General features: G+C 37.8%; 1 protein-coding gene across 10 annotated transcripts in view; it reads left to right on the top strand.

Moving 5' to 3' along the window:
* Window positions 1-26,423, top strand: part of HEPH (hephaestin) — a 143,291-nt gene that overhangs the window by 100,192 nt on the left and 16,676 nt on the right. Inside the window, exon 17 of one of the 10 annotated variants that reach the window (XM_061136817.1) lies at window positions 14,993-17,548. The exons of the other annotated variants lie outside the window; for them this stretch is intronic. Coding sequence (XP_060992800.1) covers window positions 14,993-15,474 — 482 coding nt within the window. The 3' untranslated portion in view covers window positions 15,475-17,548. Of the gene's footprint in view, window positions 1-14,992; window positions 17,549-26,423 lie in introns of those variants that run through there. 10 annotated transcript variants of the gene reach the window in all.

Genomic DNA, 26,423 nt, shown 5'->3' with positions numbered 1-26,423 from the left:
GTTTTTGTTTATTTATTTATACATTATTTACCTCCCTCACTAGATTGAAAGAAGACAGGGATCATGTTGTTTTGCTTACTATTCTATTCCAAACACTCAGCATGTAGTATGTGTTCAATAAAATGTGTTGGCTGTATGAGTGAAAAGTCAATGCTTTCCTTACGACTACTTGTCCTTCTTATTCCTTATGATTCGGTGCAAGCCTCAAATTTCTAATAATACCTTCTCCAGTGATCAATACCACTGAACTCTTGTAGTTGTTTTTTTTCCCTATAGTTACATTGACTTTTTTTGACATATATTTGCATGAATTTTAACACATATAAATTAGTGTAACCACTACAATAATTAGGAATCAAGACAGTTACCATCTTCCCCTCAACCCCATCTTCCCAGGCGACCACTAATCTGTCCCCTTTTCTATAATTTATCTGTGTCAGGATATTTCTTATGTATCCACTTATCTATCTATCATCTATAGAGAACCACATTTTGTTCAACCATTTTCCGTTAAAGGATATTTGGGCTGTAACCAGTTTGGATTCTTATAAATAAAATTGCTATGAGTATCTGTGTAGAAGCTTCCATGTGAACATAGTTCTCATTTCTCTATGGCAGACACATAGATATGGGGTTGCTGAATCATAGAGTAAGGAGATATTTGCATTTTTAGACATTTATTTATTTTAAATTAAAGGATAATTACTTTATAATATTGTGTTGGTTTATGCCATACATCAGTGTGAATCAGCCCCACCCATCCTATCCCTCTAGGTGTTCACAGAGCCCCTTTGAGTTCCCAGAGTTATATAGCAAATTCCCATCCAGTGGGAATCCCCACCCCATCCTATCCCCACCCCATCCTATCCCTCTAGGTGTTCACAGAGCCCCTTTGAGTTCCGTGAGTTATATAACAAATTCCCACTGGCTATCCATTTTAAACATAGTGCAGTATATGTTTCCATCTCCGATCATTCCAACCTCTCCTTCCCTGCCCCTGCTATGTCCACAGGTCTGTTCTCTATGTCTGCAACTGCATTGCTGCCCCCAAAATAGGTTCATCAATATCATCTTTCTAGATTCCATATGTATGCATTAAAATATGGTATTTGTTTTTCTCTTTCTGACTTACTTCACTCTGCATGACAGGCTGTAGGTTCATCCACTTCATTAGCACTGACTCAAATGTCTTCATTCTTATGGCTGCATAATATTCCATTGTGTATATGTACCACGGCTTCTTCATCCATTCTTCTGTCGATGGACATTTATGTTGCTTCCATATCCTAGCTATTGTAACAGTGCTGCAATGAATATTGGAGTACATATGTATTTTTCAATTATGATTTTCTCAGGGTATATGCCAAGCAGTGGAATTGTTGGCTCAAATGATAGTTTTATTCTTTGTTTTTGTTTTGAGAATCTCCATACTGTCTTCCATAGTGGCTGTATCAATTCACATTCCCAATAACAGTGTAAGAATTCCATTTTCTCCACATCTTCTCCAACATTTATTGTTGGGAGATTTTTGATGATGGCCACTCTGATCCATGTGAGGTGAAATTGGGAAATTAATCCTTTGTCAGTTGTTTCATTTGGTGTTAGTTTATCCCATTCTGAGAGTTGTCTTTTCACCCTGTTTATAGTTTACATTGTTGTACAAAAGGTTTTCAGTTTAATTAGGTCTTATTTATTTAGTTTTGCTTTTATTTTCATTACCTGAGAAGGTGGGTCATAGAGAATTTTGTTATGATTTATGTCACAGAGTGTTCTGCTTATTTTCCTCTAAGAGTTTTATAGTTGCTGGTCCTACATTTAGGTTTTTAATCCATTTTGAGTTTATCTTAGAATATGGTGTTGCAAAATGTTCTAATTTCATTCTTTTGCATGAAGATGTCCAGTTTTCCAAGCACCTCTTAATGAAGAGACTCTTTTCTCCTTTGTATATTTTTGCCTCCTTTGTCAAAGATAAGATATCCATGGGTGTGTGGGATTACTCTGAGCTTTCTATTTTGTTCCATTGATCTATATTTCTGTTTTGGTGCCAGTACCATACTACCTTGATAACTGTAGCTTTGTAATATAGTCTGAAGTCAGGAAGGTTGATTCCTCTAGCTCCATCCTTCATTCTCAAGACTGCTTTGGCTATTTGGGGTTGTTTCTGTTTCCACACGAATTGTGAAATTTATTGTTCTAGTTCTGTGAAAAATGTCACTGGTAATTTGATATGGATTGCATTAAATCTGTAGATTGCATTTAATGGTATAATATTTTTTGCAATATTGATTCTTTCAACAAGGAACATGGAAAATCTCTCCTTTTGTTTATATCATCTTTGATTTCTTTCATCAGTGTCTTATGGTTTTCTGTATACAGCTCTTTTTTCTCCTTTGTTAGGTTTATTTTTAGGTATTTTATTATTTTTGTTTCAGTGGTAAATGGGATTGATTCCTTAATTTTTCTTTCTGATTTTTCATTGTCAGTGTAAAAGAATGCAAGTAATTTGTGTATTAATTTTGTATCCTGCAACTTTACTAAATTCACTGATTAGCTCCAGTAATTTTCTGATAGTATCTTTAGGGTTTTCTAAGTATAGCATCTGAAAGCAAAGGAGAAAAGGAATGATATACCCATTTGAATGCAGAGTTCCAAAGTATAGCAAGGAGAGATAAGAAAGCCTTCCTAAGTGAACACTGCAAAAAAATAGAGGAAAACAATAGAATGAGAAAGAATAAAGATCTCTTCAAGAAAATTAGAGATACCCAGTGAACATTTCTATGAAAAGATGGGCACATTAAAGGACAGCAACAGTATGGACCTAACAGAAGAGGAAGATATTAAGAAGAGGTGGCAAGAATACACAGAATAACTATGCAAAGAAAATATCTTAATAATCCAGAAAACCATGATGGAAAGATCACTCACCTAGAGCCAGACATCCTGGAGTGCAAAGTCAAGTGGGCCTTAAGAAGCATCACTATGAACAAAGCTAGTGGAGGTGATGGAATTCCATCTGAGTTCTTTCAAATCTTAAAAGCTGATGCTGTTAAAGTGCTGTGCTCAATATATCAGCAAATTTTGAAAACTCAGTGGTGGTCACAGGACTGGAAAAGGTCAGTTTTCATTCCAGTCACAAAGAAAGGCAGTGCCAAGGAATATTCAAACTACTGCATAATCGCCCTCATCTCACATGCTAGCAAAGTATTGCTCAAAATTCTCTAAGCTAGGCTTCAATAACACATAAACTGAGAAATTCCAAATGTTCAAGCTGGATTTATGAAAGGCACAGGAACCAGAGATCAAATTGCCAACATCCCTTGGATTATACAAAAAGCAAGATTATTTCAGAAAAACATCTACTTCTGCTTCATTGACTGTGCTAAAGCCTTTGAATGTGTGGATCACAACAAACTGGAAAATTCTTCAAGAAAGGAATACCAGACCACCTTATATGCCTCCTGAGTAACCTGTATGTATGTCAAGAAGCAACAGTTAGAACTGGACATGGAAAAACAGACTGGTTCCAAATAGGAAAAGGAGTATGTCAAGTCTGTATATTGTCACCCTGCTTATTTAACATGTATGCCGAGTACATCACGCAAAATTCCAGCCTGGATGAAGCACAAGCTGCAAGCAAGATTGCCAGGAGAAATATCAACAACCTCAGATATGCAGATGACACCACCCTCATGGCAAAAGGTGAAGAGGAACTAAAGAGCCTCTTGATGAAAGTGAAAGAGGAGAGTGAAAAAACTGGCTTAAAACTCAACTTTCAAAAAACTAAGATCATGGCATCCAGTCCCATCACTTCATGGGAAATAGATGGGGAAACAATGCAAACAGTGAGAGACTTTCTTTTCTTGGGCTCCAAAATCACTGCAAATGGTGACTGCAGCCATGAAATTAAGACACTTGCTCCTTGGAAGAAAAGCTATGACAAAACTATACAGCATATTAAAAATCAGAGGCTTTACTTTGCTAATAAATGTTCATCTAGTCAAAGGAATGGTTTTTCCAGTAGTCATGTATGGATGTGAGAATTGGGCCATAAAGAAAACTGAGTGCCAAAGTACTGATGCTTTTGAACTGTGGTGCTGGAGAAGACTCTCGAGAGTCCCTTAGACAGCAAGGAGTTCAAACCAGATAATCCTAAAGGAAATGAGCCCTGAATATTCATTGGAAGGACTGATGCTGAAGCTGAAGCTCCAATACTTTGGCCACCTAATGCAAAGAACAGATTCATTGGAAAAGACTCTGATGCTGGGAAAGATTGAAGGCAATAGGACAATGGGGTGACAGATGTTGAGATGATTTAATGGCATCATCGACACAATGGGCTAACTCTGGGAGATAGTGAAGGACAGGGAAGCCTGGTGTGCTGCTTTCCGTGGGATTGCAAAGAGTAGGACACAACTGGATGGCTGAACATCAAAAACAATATATAGCATTATGTCATGTACAAACAGTGAGAGTTTTACTTCTTCTTTTCCAATCTGGATCCCTTTCATTTCTTATCTTTTCTGGTTGCTGTAGCTAGGACTTCCAAACTCTATTGAATAATAGTGATGATAGTGGGCACCCTCGTCTTGTTCCTGATCTTAGAAGGAATGTTTTTGTATTTTCACCTATGATTATAATGTTGTTGTGAGTTTAATCATGTATGGCCTTTATTATGTTGAGGTAGGTTCCTTCTATGACCATTTTTGAAGAGTTTTTACCATTTATTAATATGGTGTATCACACTGATTGATTTGCATATATTGAAGAATTGTTGCATACCTGGGATAAACCCAATTTGATTGTGGTGTATGATCTTTTCAATGTGTTGCTGAATTCTGTTTACCAGAATTTTTTTGAGGATTTTTGCAACATCAGTGTTATTGGTCTGTAACTTTCTTACTTTCTTTTTTTGGATGTCTTTTTCTGGCTTTGGTATCTGGGTGATTATGGCTTCATAGAATGATTTTGGAAGTGTTCCTTCTTTTGCAATTTTTTGAAAGTGTTTTAGAAGAATAGACATTAGTTCTTTTCCAAATGTTTGATAGAATTTGCCTATGAAGCCATCTGGCCATTGGGTTTTGTTTTTTGATAGATTTTTTAATCACAGCTTTGAATTCAGCACTTGTAATTGGCTTCATCATAATTTCTATTTCTTCCTGGTTCAGTCTTTGCAGGTTGAACTTTTCTAAGAATCTGTCCATTTCTTCCAGGTTGTTCATTTTATTGGCATATAGTTGCTCATAATAGTCTCTCATGATCCTTTGTATTTCTGCATTGTCTGTTGTAACCTTTCTTTTTTCATTTCTAATTTTGTTGATTTGATTCCTTTCCAGGTTTTAGTTGACAAGACTGGCCAATGGTTTGTCAGTTTTGTTTATCTTCCCAAGAATGACATTTTAGTTTTATTAAGTTTTGCTACTGTTTCCTTCAGTTCTTTTTTATTTATTTCTCCTCTGTTCTTTATGATTTCTTTCCTTCCACTAATTTTGGGGTTTTCTTGTTCTTCTTTTTTCAGCTGTTTTAGATGTAAATGTAGGTTGCCTATTCAATGTCTTTCTTATTTATTGAGGTAGGATTGTATTGCTACAAACTTTCCTCTTGCAACTGCCTTTGGTGCTTCCCATAGGTTTCAAGTCGTCATGTTTTCATTGTTATTTGTTTCTAGGAATTTTTAAATTTCCATTTTTATTTCTTCAGTAACTTGTTCATTATTTAGGAACATATTGTTTAATCTCAACATGTTTGTGATTTTTAATTTTTTCCTTGTAATTGATATCTAGTCTTACAGTGTGGTCAGAAAAGATGCTTGATATGATTTCAATTTTCTTAAATTAGAGAGGCTTGATTTGTAACCCAAGATGTGGTCTATCCTGGGGAATGTTCCATGTGCACTTGAGAAGAGTGTATTCTTCTTAATTTGGATGGAATGTCCTGAAGACATCAATTCAGTTCAGTTCAGTTGCTCAATCCTGTCTGACTCTTTACGATCCCATGGACTATGCAGTCCATGGAATTCTCCAGGCCAGAATACTGGAATGGGTAGCCTTGCCCTTCTTCAGTGTATTTTCCCAACCCAGGAATGGAACCCAGGTCTCCACATTGCAAGCAGATTCTTTACCCATTGAGCCATAAGGGAAATACATAAGTATATAAAGGAAATGAAAAGTGTGATTAAAAAAATAATTTCTCTAATAATGAGGGACATTGTGCATCTTTTCATTTGTTTATTGGCCATTTCTATGTCTTCTTTGGAGAGATGTCTGTTTAGGTCTTCTCATTTTTTGATTGGTTTGTTTGTTTTTAAAGTATTGAGATTCATGAGCTGCTTGTATATTTTGGAAATCAATTATTTGTCAGTTGTTTCCTTTGCTGTTATTATCTCACACCCATCCAAGTTGCCATCATCAAAAGATTTACAAACAATAACCAGGTGGGATGCATGAGACAAGTGCTCCGGCCTGGTGCACTGGGAAGACCCAGAGGAATCGGGTGGAGAGGGAGGTGGGAGGGGGGATCGGGATTGGGAATACATGTAAATCCATGGCTGATTCATATCAATGTATGACAAAACCCACTGGAAAAAAAAATAATAATAATAATAAAAAATAAAAATAAAAAAAATAAATAAATGCTGGAGAGGGTGTGGAGAAAAGGAGCACTGTTACACTGTTGATGTAAATGCAAGTGGGTACAACTATGGAGAACAGTATGGAGATTCCTTAAAAACTAGGTATAAATCTACCATATGACTCAGGAATCCCATTACTGGGCATATACCCCAAGGAAATCATAATTGAAGAAGACACATATGCCAAAATTTTCACTGCAGTACTGTTTACAATAACTAGGACATGGAAGCAACTTAAATGTCCATTGGCAGAGGAATGGATAAGGAAGTTGTGGTACATATACACAATGAAATATTACTCAGGTATAAAAATGAATTCATTTGAGTCAATTTTAATGTGGTGGATGAACCTAGAGTCCATTATACAGAATGAAGTAAGTCAGAAAGTGAAAGACAGATATCATATATTAATGCACATATAGGGAATCTAGAAAGATAGTACCAATGACCCTATGTACAAAACAGCAAAGGAGACATATCAGACATAAGGAATGGCCTTTTGACACAGTGGGAGGAGGGGGTGGGATGATTTGAGAGAATAACATTGAAATATATATATATATATATATATATATATATATATATATATTACCATATGTAAAACAGATAGCCAGCGGGAGTTTGATGTATGATGCAGGGAGCCCAAGCCAGTTCTCTGTGACAACCTGGATGGATGGGGTGGGGTGGGAGGTGGGAGGGGGCGTTCAGGAGGGAAAGGACCCTTGTATGCCTATAGCTGATTCTTGTTGATGTATGGCAGAGGCCATCACAATATTGCAAATTAATCATCCTCCAATTAATATAAATAAACACATTAAAAACAAACACAAATTAGTCATTGGTAAGGACAAGTGACAAATTAATAAGCAGTGACTGATTAATGACTACAGATATTTGTTTTGAGGCAATGGAACTGTCCTGAAATTATATACTTCTAGTGGTTGCACAGCACTTTGAATGTACCAGAAGGCATTGAATTGTACATTTTTAGTGGTACTTTATGGCATGTGAATTTCACTTCAATAAAAATGATAGCATGTAAAAAAAGAAGTTCTCAAAAACTTAAATATAATTAATAATAGTAATATAATCAACAACCACAGCAACAGAGAAAAAAAGAAGAAAAAAAATCCAGAACCAACTACAGAAGAAATAAAAATCTAAGAATAATGATAAATGTTTCTCTCAGATCTCATTTACCAATGTCCTTTCCCATGCTGTGAGTCACAGTCTCTCTCTGCCTCCCTAGGATGCCCTCCAATACTGGCCTTGTCTCTGCACCTGCTGTGGGGTCAGCTCAGACTCTAATCTGTCCCTACTCCTGCATGGTCTTGCCTCCAATGTTCACAGCTGACATAACTAGTGTGTTTTCTTTTGTTGGAACTCTCATTGTCCTTTTATATATTCCATAGGCACAGAGTCTGCCTAGGTGATCATGTGGATTTAGTTTGCAGCTTGTACACCTGTTGGGAAGGTTTTTGATCCTCTTCCTTAGCCACAGTGCCCCTGGGTTTCAATTGTGGTTTTATCTCCACCTCTGCATGTGAGTCATCCACAAGAGTTTGTTCCTGAGGTTTCCCTGGAGGACTTGGCTCTGTCCCAGGGAGGACCAGATATGGCTGTGGCATGGCTGCTTGGATCATGGGGACCCTGCAATGCCAGGTACACAGGGGAGCCAGTGGCCATTGGCACAGTAGATATGGCGCTATTAGGATTTTTTCTCTGGCAGCTCTGCCCCAGTGAGGATTGAGCATGGAGGTGGTGCAGCTGCTTGGATTGCGATGATCCTGGCAGCACCAAGTGATCAGGGATGCTGGTGGCCTCAGCCACAGAAACTATGGCACTATTAGGTTCTTTTGCTAGCCTCTGGCAGATGGTGTTCAAAGGGCCTCTTTGGTCATTCTCTGTTGCTTGGCACATCAGGCACTTGAGGGTCTGCCTGGCTGGAACCCTCTATTTCTTGGTGCATCAGGCACTTAAAAGCCACCCTCTCTGGGGTCTTTATTGGTCAGCTGCCTATGCTGGTGTGTTGGGAGAGAGAGGGAACAGTGATGGCTCTACCCTCTTCACATGACTCAGCAGTATAGCCTTGCCTCCATGGCTGCGCGACTTTCCTCCAAAGGCATTTCCCTCTGTGATCTCCTCTTTTACATCCACTCAGGCTGTCTCCCCACAGTCAACAGCAGACCTCACCCTGGGATTGCTCTCCAATCCCTTTGCTCCAACTCCCAGGTGCCACACATTCCAGGGGACTTGTGTCCCTGTCCAGGGTAGGGTGGTGCAAGGATTGTCTGTGTGGTTCTCATTCCATTCAGACTGTCACGGATTAGTTGCTGCACTCTCCAACAGCCTCAAATTCTTCTCCTTTGTCCCAGACTATTGCCCTGATGTGGTGACCTGACCCCTGCTTCAGTTCGCTTACCCTCCAGGTGCAGATTTAGTTCTGCTCTCTCTCCTCTTTTTCCCTCCTTTCCTTTATCCTACCAAGTTTTACATGGATCTGTATCTTCCTTTCTGGTTGTCAGGGACTCTTGCCTGCTATTAGCTGGTGTTCTGCAAGATCACCTGTGTCTGAAGGTGTGTTCCTAATGCATCCATGGAGAAAGATGTATTCCACATTCATCTACTTCTCTACCATCTTGTCTCTCAATATTTACTTTTGTTTAATATTTACTTTTATAAAGAATTTTCAAACTGTTTTCCAGAGTGTCTGTACCATTTTGCATTCCCACCACCTAAGTATGAGTAATCCAGTTGTTCTATATGCTGGTTAACATTAGATGTTGTCACTTTTTTTTTAAATTTAGTCATTCACATAGATATGTTGTAATATCTAATTGTGGTTTTAATTCACATTCTCCAAATAGCAAAAATATTGAATGCATTTTATGTGCTTGTGTGTCATTCTTATATTTTCTTTAGTGAAATGTGTTTTCAAAGTTTTTCCCATTTTTAATTGGGTGGTTTATTTTCATATTGTCAACTTTAGAGAGTTCTCTGTGTATTCTGGATACAAGGGTGAAATCTTGGCTACTATAGTCAGAACAGTGTCCCCTCCTGAAGCAGTGATATTTAGACTGATATTTAAGTAATATATAGAAGCCAACTGTATTAACAAAATTTCAGGATAACTTGAACCACAAGTGAAAATACCTTCATACACAAAATGATCTCAGTGTGTTTGAGGAAAGAAGGAGACAGTATATCTGCTGCATACTGAGGAAAATGGAGAAGAGTAGGAAGTATATTAGGAGAAATAAACTAAAATTGATATATCATGTAGAGCTTTGCAGGCAATGGTAAGAGTTTTTTTTTTTTTTTTTAATATTCTAGTTGCAATGGGAAGTTGCTACAAGAGTGCAATGTGGTCTGCTTTATATTTCTAAAAGGATTGCATTCATTAATATATTGTTATATGTGGCATGTATTATGCAAGGGTGCAGTCAGTTGGTTATTGTAGTTGTCCAGGTAATAGAAGATAAAGGCATGTACTAGGGTGGTAGCAATAGAGATGGATATGTAATGTATCTTTCAGGTAGAGTCCTCAGAATTTGCTCATGGACTTGAGATATGAGAGAGTGAAAAGAAACAAAAGATAACTCCTGATTTTTGGCTTGAATAACTGGTGGTACTATTTACTAAGATAGGACAGACTAGACGAGGAATAGATTTTTGGAGAGAAGCCAATGATATATTTTGGATTTGAGTTTAAAGTGAAAATTATAGGCAAATAGAATTGTTAATTAAGTAGTTGAATAAAGGAGTGTATAGCACAGTGGAGAAGTTGTATGGTAGTCTAGTAAAGAGAATAACATGATCAAAGGCAACAGGACTGAGAATGTATGGGATATGCTCAGAGATGAGATCATGAGATCAGTGTATATTTTGAAGAAGTAGGAAAAGTTTGAGACAAGGCTGAAAATTTAGGCCTGGACTGAGCAAAGAAGGACTTGGTTTCTTCAATAAAGAGTATGGAGATTACTCTTTTGAGATATTAAATTTTTTTGAAAATAGAAATGATATGAACAGGTTTTAGAAATATTAAAATCATGGAACAAAGACAATTTTAAAGAAAAGAGGAAAAGTTGGAGAACTCACATTGACCAATTTCAAAACTTAATACAAAACTATAGTGATCTAGACTGTGTGGTACTGGTATAAAGTTAGATTATACAGATCAATGGAATAGGATTGAGAATTCAGAAATAAACTGTTACATTTATGTTCAGTTTATTTCAATGAGCACCAAGACTATTCAATGGAGAAAATATTTCTTTTCAACAAATGATGCTGAAACATAGTGGATATATATAACCATAGTGGATATATATAACCAAAACAATGGAATTGGATACCCTACCTCACACCATTTAGAGAAATTAATTCAAAATGAGCCAAAGATCTAAATGTAAGAGCTAAAGCTATAACATTCTTAGGAGAAAGCATCAGAATAAATTTTCATGATCTTGAATTTTTTACCTAGATACAACATCAAAGTACAAGTGACCAAATTAAAAATAAATATATTGGGCTTCCTCAAAATTAAGAACTTTTGTACTTCAAAGGCACTATCAAGAAAATGTGAAGATAATTCACAAAGTAGGAGAAAATTTTGCAAAGCATGTATCTGATAAAAGGCTAGTATCCAGGATATAAACATAATTATAACTCAGTGTTTTTATTACTTGACAATGCTATTATCAAGAAACCAAATAACCCAATTAAGAGCAGGCAAAGAGTTTGAACAGATATTTCTTCAAAGAAGATATAAAAATGGCCAATAAGTATAGTAAAAGTCACTCAATATCATTAGTCATCAGGGAAATGCAAATAAAAACTACAATGAGTAAAATTTCTCATCCACTGAGATGGCTAAACTAAAAAGACAGACAGTAACTAGTTTTTATGAAGATATGGTGAAATTGAAACCCTCATCCATTCCTGGTAGGAAATAAAAATGGTAACTCCATTAGGAAACAGCTTGGCAAATCCTCAAATGGTTGCACATAGAGTTACCATATGACCCAGTGATTCCATCACTAGGTACATACCCAAGAGAAATAAAAACAAATGTCCACACAAAACTTGTACACAAATGTTCATTGCAGCATTATTCATAATAGCCAAAATATTGAAGTGACTCACATGTCTATCAACTCATGAATAGATGAATACAATACATTATAGCCATAAAGTGAAATATTTTTGACAATAAAAAGAAATTAAGTACTAATATATGCTGCAGCATTGGTGGACAGTGAAAATATTATGCTAAATGAAAGAATCCAATCACAAAAGAAAATATCCTGTACAATTCAATTTGTCTTTTCCACAGCTTTGTTGAGGTATAATTGATTAAAACGTATATATTTAAGATATACAATCTGAAAACTCAGTATACATACACATTGTGAAATGTTCAACACATCCAAGCTAGTAAATATATCCAGTGCCTGACATAGCTATTACTTTCTCCTGTGTTTCTGTGTGTGCATGCATTGAGAAAACCCAAGATCTACTGTCCTAGCAAATCTCAAGTACATGACATAATATTGTCAGTTATAGAAACATTGATGTACATCAATTCTTCAGAATGCATTAATCTTGTATAACTGAAACTGTGTACCTCTTGACCAATATCTCCCAATTTCCTCCTCCATCTACTGCTAATATCCATCATTCTACTTTCAATTTCTATTTGACCATTTTAGATTCCACATATAAGTGAGATAATGGACTTCCCAGGTGGCTCAGTGGTAAAGAATCTGCATGCCAATGAAGGAGCTGTGGATTCAATCACTGGATCAGGATGATCACCTGGAGGAGGAAATGACAATCCACTCCAGGATTCTTGGTGGGATAACCCCATGGATAGAGGAGCCTGATGGGTATAGCCCATGGAGTCACAAACAGTCAGACACAACTGAGCAACTGAGCATGCATTAAGTGAAATCATTCACTATTTGTTTTATTTCACCCAGCATAATGCTTTCCCAGTTAGTTTAGTTGCCTCAAAAGGCAAGATTTTAAGGCTGAATACTATTCCATCATAGATGATAGACAGGTAATTTGCATGTATATGTGGATTTCCATATCTTGGCTATTATGAACCATACTATAATGAACATGGGAGTGGATATATCTCTTCAAGAACTCAATTTCTTTTGAAATATCCCACCCTCACATTCTCCCAGAGAGTTCAAAAGTCTGTTCTGTATTTCTGTGTCTCTTTTTCTGTTCTGCATATAGGGTTATCGTTATCACCTTTCTAAATTCCATATACATATTTCATTTCCTTTGGCTATATAACCAGAAATAGAATTGTATCAAATGATAGACCTATTTTTGACTTTTTAAGGAACTTCCATACTATTTTCCATAATGGCTATATTAATTTACATGCTTCCCTGATAGCTCAGTTTGTAAAGAATCCACCTGCAATGCAGGAGACCCCAGTTTGAGTCCTCAGTCGGGAAGATCTCCTGGAGAAGGGATAGGCTAGCCACTCTGGTATTCTTTTTTTTTTTTTTTTTTTTTCATTTATTAGTTGGAGGCTACTTGCTTTACAATATTGTAGTGGTTTTTGTCATACATTGACATGAATCAGCCATGGACTTACCTGTATTCCGCATCCCAATCCCCCCTCCCACCTCCCTCTCCACCCGATTCCTCTGGGTCTTCCCAGTGTACCAGGCCCAAGCACTTGTCTCATGCATCCAGCCTGGTCTGGTGATCTGTTCTGGTATTCTTGAGCTTCCCTTGTGACTCAATTGCTAAAGAATTCGCCTGCAATGCAGGAGACCTGGGTTCGATCCCTGGGTTGGAAAGATCCCCTGGAGAAGGGAAAGGCTACCTACTCCAGTATTCTGGCCTGGAGAATGGGGTCGCAAACAGTTGGACACGACTGAGCAACTTTCACATCACTTCACCAACAATGCACAAGGATTCCCACTTCTCTACATCCTCACCAATGCTTGCTATCTTAATTTCTTTTAAATTTTTTATTGGAGTATAATTAATATACAAGACTGTGTTAAATTCAGGTGTATAGTAAAGTAAATCAGTTATACATATACACACTCTTTTTAAAGATTATTTTCCCATGTAGGCCATTACAGAGTATTGAGTAGAGTTCTCTGTGCTATACAGCAGGTTTTTATTAGTTATTTATTTTATATATAATAGTATGTATACATCTATCCCCATATCCCAATTTGTCCCTCATACTATCTTTATTTTTGATGATTGTTGTTGCTGTTGTTGTTGTTTAGTTGCTCAGTTGTGTCCAACTCTTTGTGACCCCATGGACTGCAGCACTCAAGGCTCCACTGTCCTTCACTATCTCCCAGAGTTTGCTCAGATTTATGTGCATTGAGTCAGTGGTGCTATGTTACTGGAGATAATAGAGGATGCTACCATCTCATCCTCTGCTGCCCATTTCTCCATTTGCCCTCAGTCTTTCCCAGCATCACGGTCTTTTCTAATGAGTCAGCTCCTCACATCATGTGGCCAAAGATTGGAGCTTCAGGTTCAGCATCAGGTCTTCCAATGAATATTCACAGTAGATTTCCTTAAAGTTTGACTGATTTGATCTCCTTGCTGTCAAGGGACTCTCAAGGGTCTTCTCCAGCACCACAGTTCAAAAGCATCAATTCTTTGATGCCTTCATTATGGCCCAACTCTCACATCCACACATGACTACTGGAAAACCATAGCTTTGACTATATGGACCTTTGTCAGCAAAGTGCTGCCTTTGCTTTTTAATGTGCTATCTAGGTTTCTCATAGTTTTCCTTCCAAGGAGCAAGTGTCTTTTAATTTTGTGGCTTCAATCATTGTCTGCAGTGATTTTGGAGTCCAAGAAAATGAACTCTGTCACTGTTTCCAATTTTTCCTTTTCTATTTGCCATGAAAGATGGGACCATATACCATGATCTTATTATTTTGAATATTGAGTTTTAAGCCAGTTTTTTCACACTCCTTTTTCACCCTTATCAAGAGTCTCTTTAGCTCCTCTTCAGTTTCAGCCATTAGACTGTTATCATCTGCATATCTGAGGTTGTTGATATTTCTCCAGGCAATCTTTTTTTTTTTTTCATTTATTCTTATTATTTGGAGGCTAGTTACTTTACAATATTGTAGTGGTTTTTGCCATACATTGACATGAATCAGCCATGGATTTACATGTGTTCCCTATCCCTATCCCCCCTCCCACCTCCCTCCCCAGAAAGATAAACACCAATACAGTATACTAACACATATAAATGGAATTTAAAAAGATGGCAATGATAACCCTGGTTCCCAATAAGAAAAGGAGTACGTCAAGGTTGTTTATTGTCACCTTGCTTATTTAACTTATATGCAGAGTACATCATGAGAAACGCTGGGCTGGAAGAAGCACAAGCTGGAATCAAGATTGCCGGGAGAAGTATCAATAACGTCAGATGTGCAGATGACACCACCCTTATGGCAGAAAGTGAAGAGGAACTAAAAAGTCTCTTGATGAAAGTGAAAGAGGAGAGTGAAAAAGTTGGCTTAAAGTTTAACATTCAGAAAACTAAGATCATGGCATCTGGTCCCATCACTTCATGGGAAATAGATGGGGAGACAGTAGAAACAGTGTCAGACTTTAATTTTTTTGGCTCCAAAATCACTGTAGATGGTGATTACAGCCATGAAGTTAAAAGGTGCTTACTCCTTGGAAGAAAAGTTATGACCAACCTAGATAGCATATTAAAAAGCAGAGACATTACTTTGCCAACAGAGGTCTGTCTAGTCAAGGCTATGGTTTTACCAGTGGTCATGTATGGATGTAAGAGTTGGACTGTGAAGAAAGCTGAGCGCTGAAAAATTGATGCTTTTGAACTGTGGTGTTGGAGAAGACTCTTGAGAGTCCCTTGGACTGCAAGGAGATTGAACCAGTCCATCCTGAAGGAGATCAGTCCTGGGTGTTCATTGGAAGGACTGATGCTGAAGCTGAAACTCCAATACTTTGGCCACCTCATGCAAAGAGTTGACTTATTGGAAAAGACCCTGATGCTGGGAGGGATTGGGGTCAGGAGGAGAAGGGGACGACAGAGGATGAGATGGTTGGATGGCATCACCGACTCGATGGACATGGGTTTGAGTAATCTCTGGGAGTTGGTGATGGACAGGGAGGCCTGGCGTGCTGTGATTCATGGGGTCACAAAGAGTCGGGCACGACTGAGCGACTGAACTGAACTGAATGATAACCCTATATGCAAAACAGAAAAAGAGACACAGATGTATAGAACAGACTTTTCGACTCTGTGGGAGAAGGTGAGGGTGGGATGTTCTGAGAGAATAGCATTGAAACAAGTATACCAAGTGTGAAACAGATCACCAGCCCAGGTTGGATGTATGAGACAAGTGCTCAGGGATGGTGCACTGGGAAGATCCAGGCAATCTTGATTGCAGCTTGTGATTCATCCAACCTGGAATTTTACATGACATACTCTATACAAGTTGAACAAGCAAGGTGACAATATGCAGCCTTGTCATACTCCTTTCCCAATTTGAAACCAGTCAGTTGATCCATGTCCAATTCAAACTATTGCTTCTTGACATCAGTGGTTTGGGCATATACTTGGATTACTGTGATGTTGATTGTTTTACCTTGGAAACAAACAGATCATATTGTCATTTTTGAAACTTCATCCAAGTACTGCATTTCAGACTCTTTCGTTGACTGTGAGAGCCACTCCATTTCTTCTTAGGGATTCTTGCTTACAGTCGTAGATATAATGGTCATCTGAATTAAATTCGTCCATTTTAATTCACTGGTTCTTAATATTTTGATGCTCAATTTTGCCATCTCCTACTTGACCACGTCCAATTTACCTTGATTCATGAACCTAATATTCCAGGTTCCTATGATATACTGTTTTACAGCATCAGACTTTACTTTCACCACCAGACACATCCACAGCTGAAAATCATTTTCTCTTTGGCCCAGCCACTTCATTCTTTCTGTAGTTATTAGTAATTGCCTCCATTCTTCCGCAGTAGCATATCTGACACTTTCAGATCTGGGGAGGGGCTCACCTAGTGTCATATCTTTTTGCCTTTTTATACTATTTCTGGGGTTCTTGCAACAAGAATACTGGGATGGTTTGCATTTCCTCCCCCAGTGGACCACATTCTATCAGAACTCTTCACTATGCTCCATCCATCTTGGTTACCCCTTGATGGCATGGCTCATATCTTCACTGAGTTACACAAACCCGTTAACCATTACAAGGTGGTGATCCATGAAGGGGTTTGTAGTCATACCCTCCCCTAACCACTAAATCCTGACAACCATTAAAATGGTCACTATAACTATAGCTTTGCCTTTTCCAGAATTCTAATATAAGTGGAATCATATAGTATGAACATTTTTGAGACTGATTTCTTTTATTCAGCATAATGCCTTTACTATTATTCATCAGTGTTATTATGTGTATTGATAGGTATTTGCTTTTGAGTACATATATGTAGCACATTTTATTCATTTACTCATTGAAGGACATTTGAATTGGTTCCAGACTTTTGGTGATTATAGACAGAGCTACTATGTTTGCTTTGGCCAGTTTTGCTTTAGGTATCATATCCAAAAAATCATTGCCACAACTAATATCAAGAAACTCTTCCCCAATATTTTCTTCTATTGGTTTTATGGTTTAAGATTCTATATGTAAGAATTTTAATCCATTTTGAATTGATTTTTGTGTATTATGTGAGATAAGGATCCAGTGTCATTGTTTAGTGTTGAATATTTTCTATGCACCATTTATTGAAGACAAGATCCTTTCCTCATTGTATGTTTCTTGCACCCTTGTCAAAGATCACTTCCCTGTGGAAGTGCAAATTGGTGCATTCACTATGGAGAATAGAATGGAGGTTCCTTAAAAAGCAAAAAAAAAAAAAAAAAAAAAAGTTATCATATGATGCTGCAATCCCACTCCTGGACATATATCTGCAGAAAACTATAATTCAGAAATATATATGCACTCCAGTGTTCATAGAAGCACTATTAGGAATAGCCAAGAAATGAAGGCAACCTAAAATGTCTATTGACAAAGGAATGGATAAAGATGATGTGGACACTGTGGTGTATATACCACATCATCTTTACCCGTTTTACTCAGCCATAAAAATAAATGAAAAAATGCCACTTGTAGCAACATGGGTGGACCTAGAGACTATCAAACTGAATGAGGTAAGTCACACAGAGAAAGACAATTATCTTATGATATCACTTATATGTGGAATCTAAAGAAATTATACAAGATATTATTTGCAAAACAGAAATAGGTTCACAGACATAGAAAACAAACTTATGGTCACCAAAGGGAATATCAGGAGTTGAGGGGAGAGATAACTTAAGAGTTTGGTATTAGCATGCACACACTATTATATAAATAAACAGTAAAGGAACTAATGTATAGCAAGGAAACTCTACTCAATATCTTTCAAGAATCTATAATGGAAGATAACATCACATTGCAGATTAGTTGTAATTCAATTAAAAACAGTTAATTAATTCAAAAGTTTGGTTGCTTATAGATCCATGGATTTATTTTTATTCTGTTGTACTAGTATATAAATATAAATGTAAACATATATGCCAGTACCATGCTTTTTTGATTACTCTAGCTTTATAATATATTTTGAATTCTGGAAATATAATGCTTCCAGCTTTCTTCTTGATCAAGATTTCTTGGATTATTCTGTGTCTTTTGTGGTTCCATATAAATTTTAGTATATTTTTCTATTCCTGTAAAAATGCCATTGGAATTTTGATAAATATTTCATTGAATCTGTAGACCACTTTGGATAATATGGGCATTTTAACAATATTAATTGGATTTCCCTCATAGCTCAATTGGTAAAGAATCTGCTTGCAATGCAGGAGACCCCAGTTCAATTTCTGGGTCAGGAAGATCCACTGAGAAGGGATAGGCTACCCACTCCAGTATTCTTGGCCTTCCCTTGTGTCTCAGCTGGTAAAACAATCTGCCTGCAATGAAAGAGACCTAGGTTTGATCCCTGGGTTGGGAAGATCCCCTGGAGAAGAGAAAGGCTACCCACTACAGTTGGTAACCTGGAGAATTTCATGGAATTTATAGTTAATAATGATAATATTAATTATTCCAGTTCATGAGCACAGGGTATTTTTCCATTTACTCATAACTTTTTCAACTTTTTTTTTTTTAATTAAGATTTTATAATCTTCAGTGTACATGTCTTTCTCCTCTTTGGTTAAGTTTATTCCTAGATATATTTTAAAATTTTTGCTATTGTGAAAGGGATAGTTTTAATAATTTCTTTTTCAAACAGTTTGTTGTCTGTGTATAGAAATACAATGGATTTTTGTGTATTTTTATCCTATATATTTGCTAAATGTGTTTAATTCTACAGTTTTTGTTGAGTCTTTAGAGTTTTTTCAATATAAAATCATTTCATTTGCAAACAGATAATTTCACTTTTTCCTTTCTGATTTGGATGTCTTTAAAAAATTTTTTTCTTATCTGATTGTTCTGGTTAAAGGCTTCCAGTACTATGTCAAATGGAAGTAACAAGAGTCAACATCCTTGCCTTTAGTGACTCTTAGAAGGAAAGTTTTCAATTTTTCTCCATTGACTGTGATGCTAACTGTGGTCTTTTCATAAATGGCTGTTACTGTGTTGAGACAAATTCCTTCTATACCTATATTTTAAGAATTTTAATCATGGGTGGAATGTTAATTTTTAATGTTTTTTTTTTTTTATACATTGAGATGGTCATGCATTTTTTCTTTTTTTCTTTTTAATATGTGGTGCATTGCATTAATATATTTGCATATATCTACCTACCTTAGCATACCAGGGATAAATACCACTGGTTTACAGCATATGATCCTTTTAATATGCTATTGAATTTAGTTTGCTAGTATTTTATTGATGATTTTGTATCTGTATTTATTAGGGATATTGGTCTGCAGTTTTCTTTCTTTGTAGTTATGTCTTTGGTTTTGCTATCATTGTAAGGCTGGTTTCATAAACTGAGTCTGAAAGCATTTCTTCTCTTTTTGGAAATACTTTAAAGAAATATTGTCATTAATTCTTCTTTGAGTGTTTAATAGAATTCACACATGAAGCCTTCCAACCCTGGGATTGTCTATGTTGGGAAATTCATGATAAGTAATTAAATCTCATGTGTATCATTGTTAGGTCCATTTGGTGTATGGTATTTTTCAAGTCAGATGTTTCCTTATTGACTTTCTGTTTAGATGTCATATCCATTATTTTAACTAGGATATTGAAGCACTTTACTATTATTGTTTTGCTGTCAATTTTTGCCTTCAGAGCTGTCAGCATTTGCTTTATATATTTAGGTACTCTGATGCTGAGTATGTCTATATTTATCATTGCTAAATCTTCTTTTTGAATTGATCCATTTATCATTATATAGTGACATTTGTTTCTAGAGACAGTTTTAGGCTTAAAATCTATTTTGTCTGCTATATTATAGTCATCTTTTTAAAATTAATTTATTTTAATTGACATATCTAGTAGTGATGAATTTACTCAGTTTTTTGGTTTTGGTCTTGGAAAGATTTTATTTTAGATTTTCTTCATTATTAATGTGTAATTTTATAATTTTTATAAATTCATCACTGAATTTTTTTCTTCCACTGCTTTGAGTATAACATCCCACTCTTTCCTAGCCTGTTCAGTTTCTGTTGAAAAATCCTCTTTAGTCTTATGGGGGTCCCCTTATATGTGAATTGCTTTTCTTGCTGCTTTGAAAATTCTGTGTATTTAACTTTTGAAATTTTTTTTTATATCTAAGTGCAGTCTTCTTTGGGATGATCTTATTTGAGAAATGTTGAGTTTCATGAGGAGCTTCCCAGGTGACTCAGTGGTAAATAATCTGCCTGCTAAAACAAAAGATGTGAGTTCAATCTCTGGGTTGGGAAGATCCTCTGGAGGAGGAAATGGAAATCCACCCCAGTATTCTTGCCTGTAAAATCCCATGGACAAAGGAGCCTGGTGGGCTACAATCCATCCAGTCATAAGAGTTGGACACGACTAAGTGAGCCCACATGAGTTTCATGAATCTGGATGTCTGTTTCATTTTCAGAATTTGGGAAGTTTTCAGCCATCATTCCTTTAAATAGGATTTCTGCCCCTCTTTCTCTCTGTTCTCCTTCTGTAACTCCCATAATGCATGTCAATTGCCTTTATGGTATCCCATAAATCCCAAAGCCTTACTTTACTCATTTTGCATCTTCCTTTCTTTTTCTTCTTGTAACTAGATAATTTCAAATGAATTATCTTCAAGTTCACAGATTCTCTCTTTTGCTTATCAATCTTTTTTCCCTTTTCCTATCATACACTTTCTCCCATACATCAAAAGATCAAATTCATCAAAAGATCATTTGAATGCTGAGCAACTTCCACTAAACAACTTCTGAACACTGACAGAGGACACCAGGCACCCAGAAAGGCAGCCCATTATCTTCAAAAGGAGTAGGACAAAATATAAAAGACAAAAAAAGAGACATAAGAGTTAAGGATGGAGACCTTCCCTGGGTTGGAAGTCGTGAAGGAGGAGAAGTTTCCACACAGCAGGAAACTCTCTCACAGAGGCTCTGTAGGGAGTTTTGGAATCTTAGAAGGCAACATAACTGGGAAAAAAAACAGAACAAAACAAACAAACAAAACAAAACAAACGAACAAAACATAGAATACCCGCCTAACCACAATTGCAGAAAAAAGAACTTTCCTGCAAAAGGCTGTAACCTAACAACCTAAAGCACAGCCTGGCCTGCTCACAGAACAAAAGATTGAGTGAATACCAAAGGAGAGCTAGCCGTTGGTAACCAGCCCCTCCCTACCCACCCCTGCCCAGAAGCAGAAAGGTAGGCTTGCGACAGCCAAAGCCATAAGGCAAGGGGCTGCTGCATCTTCCACCAAACTGTGAGCAGGCTCCCAGCTGCTAACCATAACTTCCTGGTTGGCATCCACCAGGAGGGTTGCAGCCTAAGATCAGCTCTCCAGAGGAGATATACAGCACACCTGAGATGGTGCTCTCATGGTGCATCTGGGAAATCTAATGGCCAGGACCTGGGAGCTGATTAAGATGCATGGCCCACCTAGGACAGAGTGCTCGCCAAGCACCTGGTCACCTGAGCTGCTCAGACCAGGGAAGGACACAAAACACATGCCCAACCCACAGAGACTGAGCCAGAATTGTGTCTGAGTGTCTCCTGTGGAGGTACGGGTCAGCAGTGGCCTTCTGCAAGGACAGAGGCTCTGGGTGCAGCAGACCTGGCTATGGCATAAGTGCTCTTGGAGGAGGTTGCCATTAACCCCACCATAGAAATGCCAGAGCTTACACAAGACTGGGGAAACAGACTCTTGGATGGCACAAACAAAACCTTGATGCACCAGGACCCAGGAGAAAGGAGCAGTGACCCCACAAATGACTGACCCAGATTTGCCCGTGAGTTTCCAGGAGTCTCTAGTGGAGGCGTGGGTCGGCAATGGCCTGCTGTAGAGTTGGGGGCACCGAGTGCAGCAGTGCACGCACGGGACCTTTTGAAGGAGGTCAACATTATCTTCATTACCTCCACCATAGTTTGGCCTCAGGTCAAGCCACAGGGAGGGAACACAACCCCAACAATCAACAGAAAATTGGATTAAAGATTTACTGAACATGGTCCCGCCCATCAGAACAAGACCCAGTTTCCCCCTCAATCAGTCTCTCCCATCAGGAAGCTTCCATAAGCCTCTTATCCTTATCCATCAGAGGATAGATAGAATGAAAACCACAATCATAGAAAAATAATCAAACTGATCACATGTATCATGGCCTTGTCCAACTCAATGAAATGATGATTCATATGTACGGCCACTCAAGATGGACGGATCAAGGTGGAGAGTTCTGACAAAAATGTGGCCCACTGGAAAATGGAATGGCAAACCGCTCCAGTATTCTTGCCTTGAGAACCCCATGAACAGTATGAAAAGGCAAAAAGATATGACCCTGAAAGATGAACTCCCCAGGTCAACAGGTGCCCAATATGCTACTGGAGAAGAGTGGAGAAATAACTTCAGAAAGAATGAAGAGACAGAGCCAAAGCAAAAACAACACTGACTTGTGGATGAGATGGGGGATGGAAGTAAAGTCTGATACTGTAAAGAGCAATTTTGCATAGGAAGCTGAAATGTTAGGCCCATGAATCAAGGCAAATTGGAAGTGGTCAAACAGGAAATGGCAAGAGTGAACATTGCCATTTTAGGAATCAGCAAACTAAAATGGACTGGAATGGGTGAAATTAACTCAGATGACCATTATATCTACTACTGTGGGCAAGGATCCCTTAGAAGAAATGGAGTAGCCATCATAGTCAATAAAATAGTCTGAAATGCACTACTTGGATGTAATCTCAAAAAACAACAGAATGATCTCTGTTTGTTTCCAAGGCAAACCATTCAATATCAGAGTAATCCAAGTCCATGCCCTGACCAGTATGCTGAAGAAGCTGAAATCAAATGGATCTATGAATATCTACAAAACCTTCTAGAACTAACATCCAAAAAAGATATTCTCTTCATTATAGGTGACTGAAATGCAAAAGTAGGAAGTCAAGAGCTACCTGGAATAACAGGCAAATTTGCCCTTGGAGTACAAAATGAAGTAGGTCAAAGGCTAACAGAGTTTTGCCAAGAGAATGCACTCGTCATAGCAAACACCCTCCTCCAACAACACAGGAGACGACGCTACATATGGGCGTCACCAGATGGTCAATAATGAAATCAGATTGATTATATTCTTTGCAGCCAAAGATGAAGAAGTTCTATACAGTCAGCAAAAACAAGACCAGGAGTTGACTGTGGCCCAGCAAAACAAAGGTTCCTAAGCATGATCTCCTTATTGCCAAATTCAGACTTAAATTGAAGAAAGTAAGGAAAACCCCTAGACCATTCAGGTATGACTTAAATAAATCCCTTACGATTATACAGTGGAAGTGACAAACAGGCTCAAGGATCTGTTCTGATAGACAGAGTGCCTGAAGAACTATGGCCGGATATTCGTGACATTGTACAGGAGGCATTGATCAAAACTATCCCCAAGAAAAAGAAATGTAAAAAGGCAAAAAGGTTGTCTGACAAGGCCTTACAAATGGCTGAGAAAAGAAGAGAAGCTAAAGGCAAAGGGAAAAAGGAATGATATACTCATTTGAATGCAGAGTTCCAAATAATAGCAAGGAGAGATAAGAAAGCCTTCCTCTGTGATCAATGCACAGAAATAGAGGAAAACAGACTGGGAAAGACTAAAGATCTCTTCAAGAAAACTAGAGATACCAAGGGAACATTTCATGCAAAGATGAGTACAATAAAGGACAGAAATGGTATGGACCTAACAGAAGCAGAAGATATTAAGAAGAGGTGGCAAGAATACACAGAAGAACTATACAAAAAAGATCTTCATGACCCAGATAACCACAATGGTGTAATCACTCACCTCGAGCCAGACATCCTGGAATGCTAAGTAAAGTGGGCCTTAGGAATCATCACTACAAACAAAGCTAGTGAAGGTCATGGAATTCCAGTTGAGCTATTTCAAATCCTAATAGATGATGCTGTTAAAGTGCTGCATTCAATATGCCAGCAAATCTGGAAAACTCAGCAGTGACCACAGGACTGGAAAAGTTCAGTTTTCATTCCAATCCCAAAGAAAGGCAATGCCAAAGAATGTTCAATCTGCTGCACATTTGCACTCATCTCAGTTCAGTTCAGTTCAGTTGCTCAGTCATTTCTGACTCTTTGTGAACCCATGGACTGCAGCACGACAGGCCTCCTTGTCCTTCATCAACTCTCAGAGTTTATTAAAACTCATGTCCATTGAGTCGGTGATACCATCCAACCATCTCACCCTCTGTCATCCCCATCTCCTCCTGCCTTCAATCTTTCCCAGCATCAGGATCTTTTCAAATGAGTCAGTTCTTTGCATCATGTGGCCAAAATATTGGAGTTAAGCTTCAGCATCAGTCCTTTCAATGAATATTCAGGACTGATTTCCTCTAGGATGGACTGGTTTGATCTCCTTGCAGTCCAAGAGACTCTCAAATGTCTTTTCCAAGACTACAGTTCAAAAGCATCAGTTCTTCAGTACTGAGCTTTCCTTATAGTCCAACTCTCACATCCATACATGTAGGTCAATAAACAACAGTTTGAACTGGACATGGAACAACGGACTGGTTCCAAATCGGGAAAAGGGTATGCAAGATTGTATATTGTCACCCTGCTTATTTAACATATATGCAGGGTACATCATGCAAAATGAAGGTCTGGATGAAGCAGAAGCTGGAATCAAGATTGCTGGGAGAAATGTCAATAACCTCAGATATGCACCTGAGACGACCCTTATGGCAGAAAGCGAAGAACTAAGGAATATCTTGATTAAAGTGAAAGAGGAGAGTGAAAAATTTGACTTAAAACTCAACATTCAGAAAATAAAGATCATGGCATCAGGTCCATCACTTCATGAAAATAGATGGGGAAACAATGGAAACAGTGAGAGATTTTATTTTCTGGGGCTCCAAAATCACAGCAGATGGTGACTGCAGTCATGAAATTAAAAGATGCTTGCTCCTTGGAAGAAAAGTTATGACCAACCTAGACAGCATATAAAAAGCAGTAACATTATTTTACCAACAGAGGTCCTTCTAGTCAAAGCTATGGTTTATCCAGTAGTCATGTTTGGATGTGAAATTTAGACTATATAGAAATCTGAGCACTGAAGAATTGATGCTTTTGAACTGTGGTCTTAGAGAAGACTTTTGAGAGTCTCTTGGACAGCACGGAGTTCAAACCAGTGAATCCTAAAGGAAATCAGTCCTGCATGTTCATTGGAAGGACTGATGCTGAAGCTGAATCTCCAATACTTTGGCTACCTGAACAAAGAACTGACTCATTAGGAAAGAAAAAAAAAAAAAAAAAAAAACCCTGATGCTGGGAAAGATTGAAGGCCAGAGGAGATTGGGATTACAGTGGATGAGATGTTTGGATGGCATCACTGACACGATGGACATGAGTTTGAGTAGGCTCTGGGAGTTGGTGATAGACAGGGAATCCTGGTGTGCTGCAGTCTATGGGGTTGCAAAGAGTTAGACACGACTGAGTGACTGAACTGAACTGAACTGATCATTACATATATTTTTTTAGCTCCAGAGTTTTGTTTGATTCTTTATTATTTTTGTTGAACTTATCATTTTGTTTATGTGTTGCTTTCCTGATTTTGTTAAATTGTCTCTCTGTGTTCTCTTGTAGCTCACTGAACTTTACAAAACAATAATTCAATTTTTTGTTGTTGTTGTTCAGGCAATTTTAGATCTCCATTGTGTTGGAGCTGGTTACTGGAAAACTATATTTCTTTGTTGGTGTTTGGTGGTGTCATATTTTCTTAATCATTCACGTTTTTCTAGCTTTGCAGTGGTATCTCCACTTTTGAAAGACTGACCATCTCTTCCAAACTTTATGAACTAACTACCATGGGGAAAGATCTTCACCTACAATTGGATGCAGTGGTGCTAGCTGGGTAGAGTATGGTAGCTTTGACTCTGTGATTGTTCAGCACTGGCTCTGACTCTGGGGAGGGCACACTGGTATAGCCTACATACAGTTTCATCAGCTGAATCCTGCAGTGATCTTCAGAAACTAAGTCTCCAGGTGTCCACAATAGTGACAAGAACTATTGGGAGTCCTCGGTGGTAAAGGCTACTGAAAGGTTGCTGATGAGAG

The sequence above is a fragment of the Dama dama genome, chromosome X (genome assembly GCF_033118175.1).
Source record: "Dama dama isolate Ldn47 chromosome X, ASM3311817v1, whole genome shotgun sequence".
NCBI classification, from domain to species: Eukaryota; Metazoa; Chordata; class Mammalia; order Artiodactyla; family Cervidae; genus Dama; species Dama dama.
The sequence above is the reverse complement of the archived record's forward strand: the minus strand, read 5'-3'. Positions and strand labels throughout refer to the sequence as shown.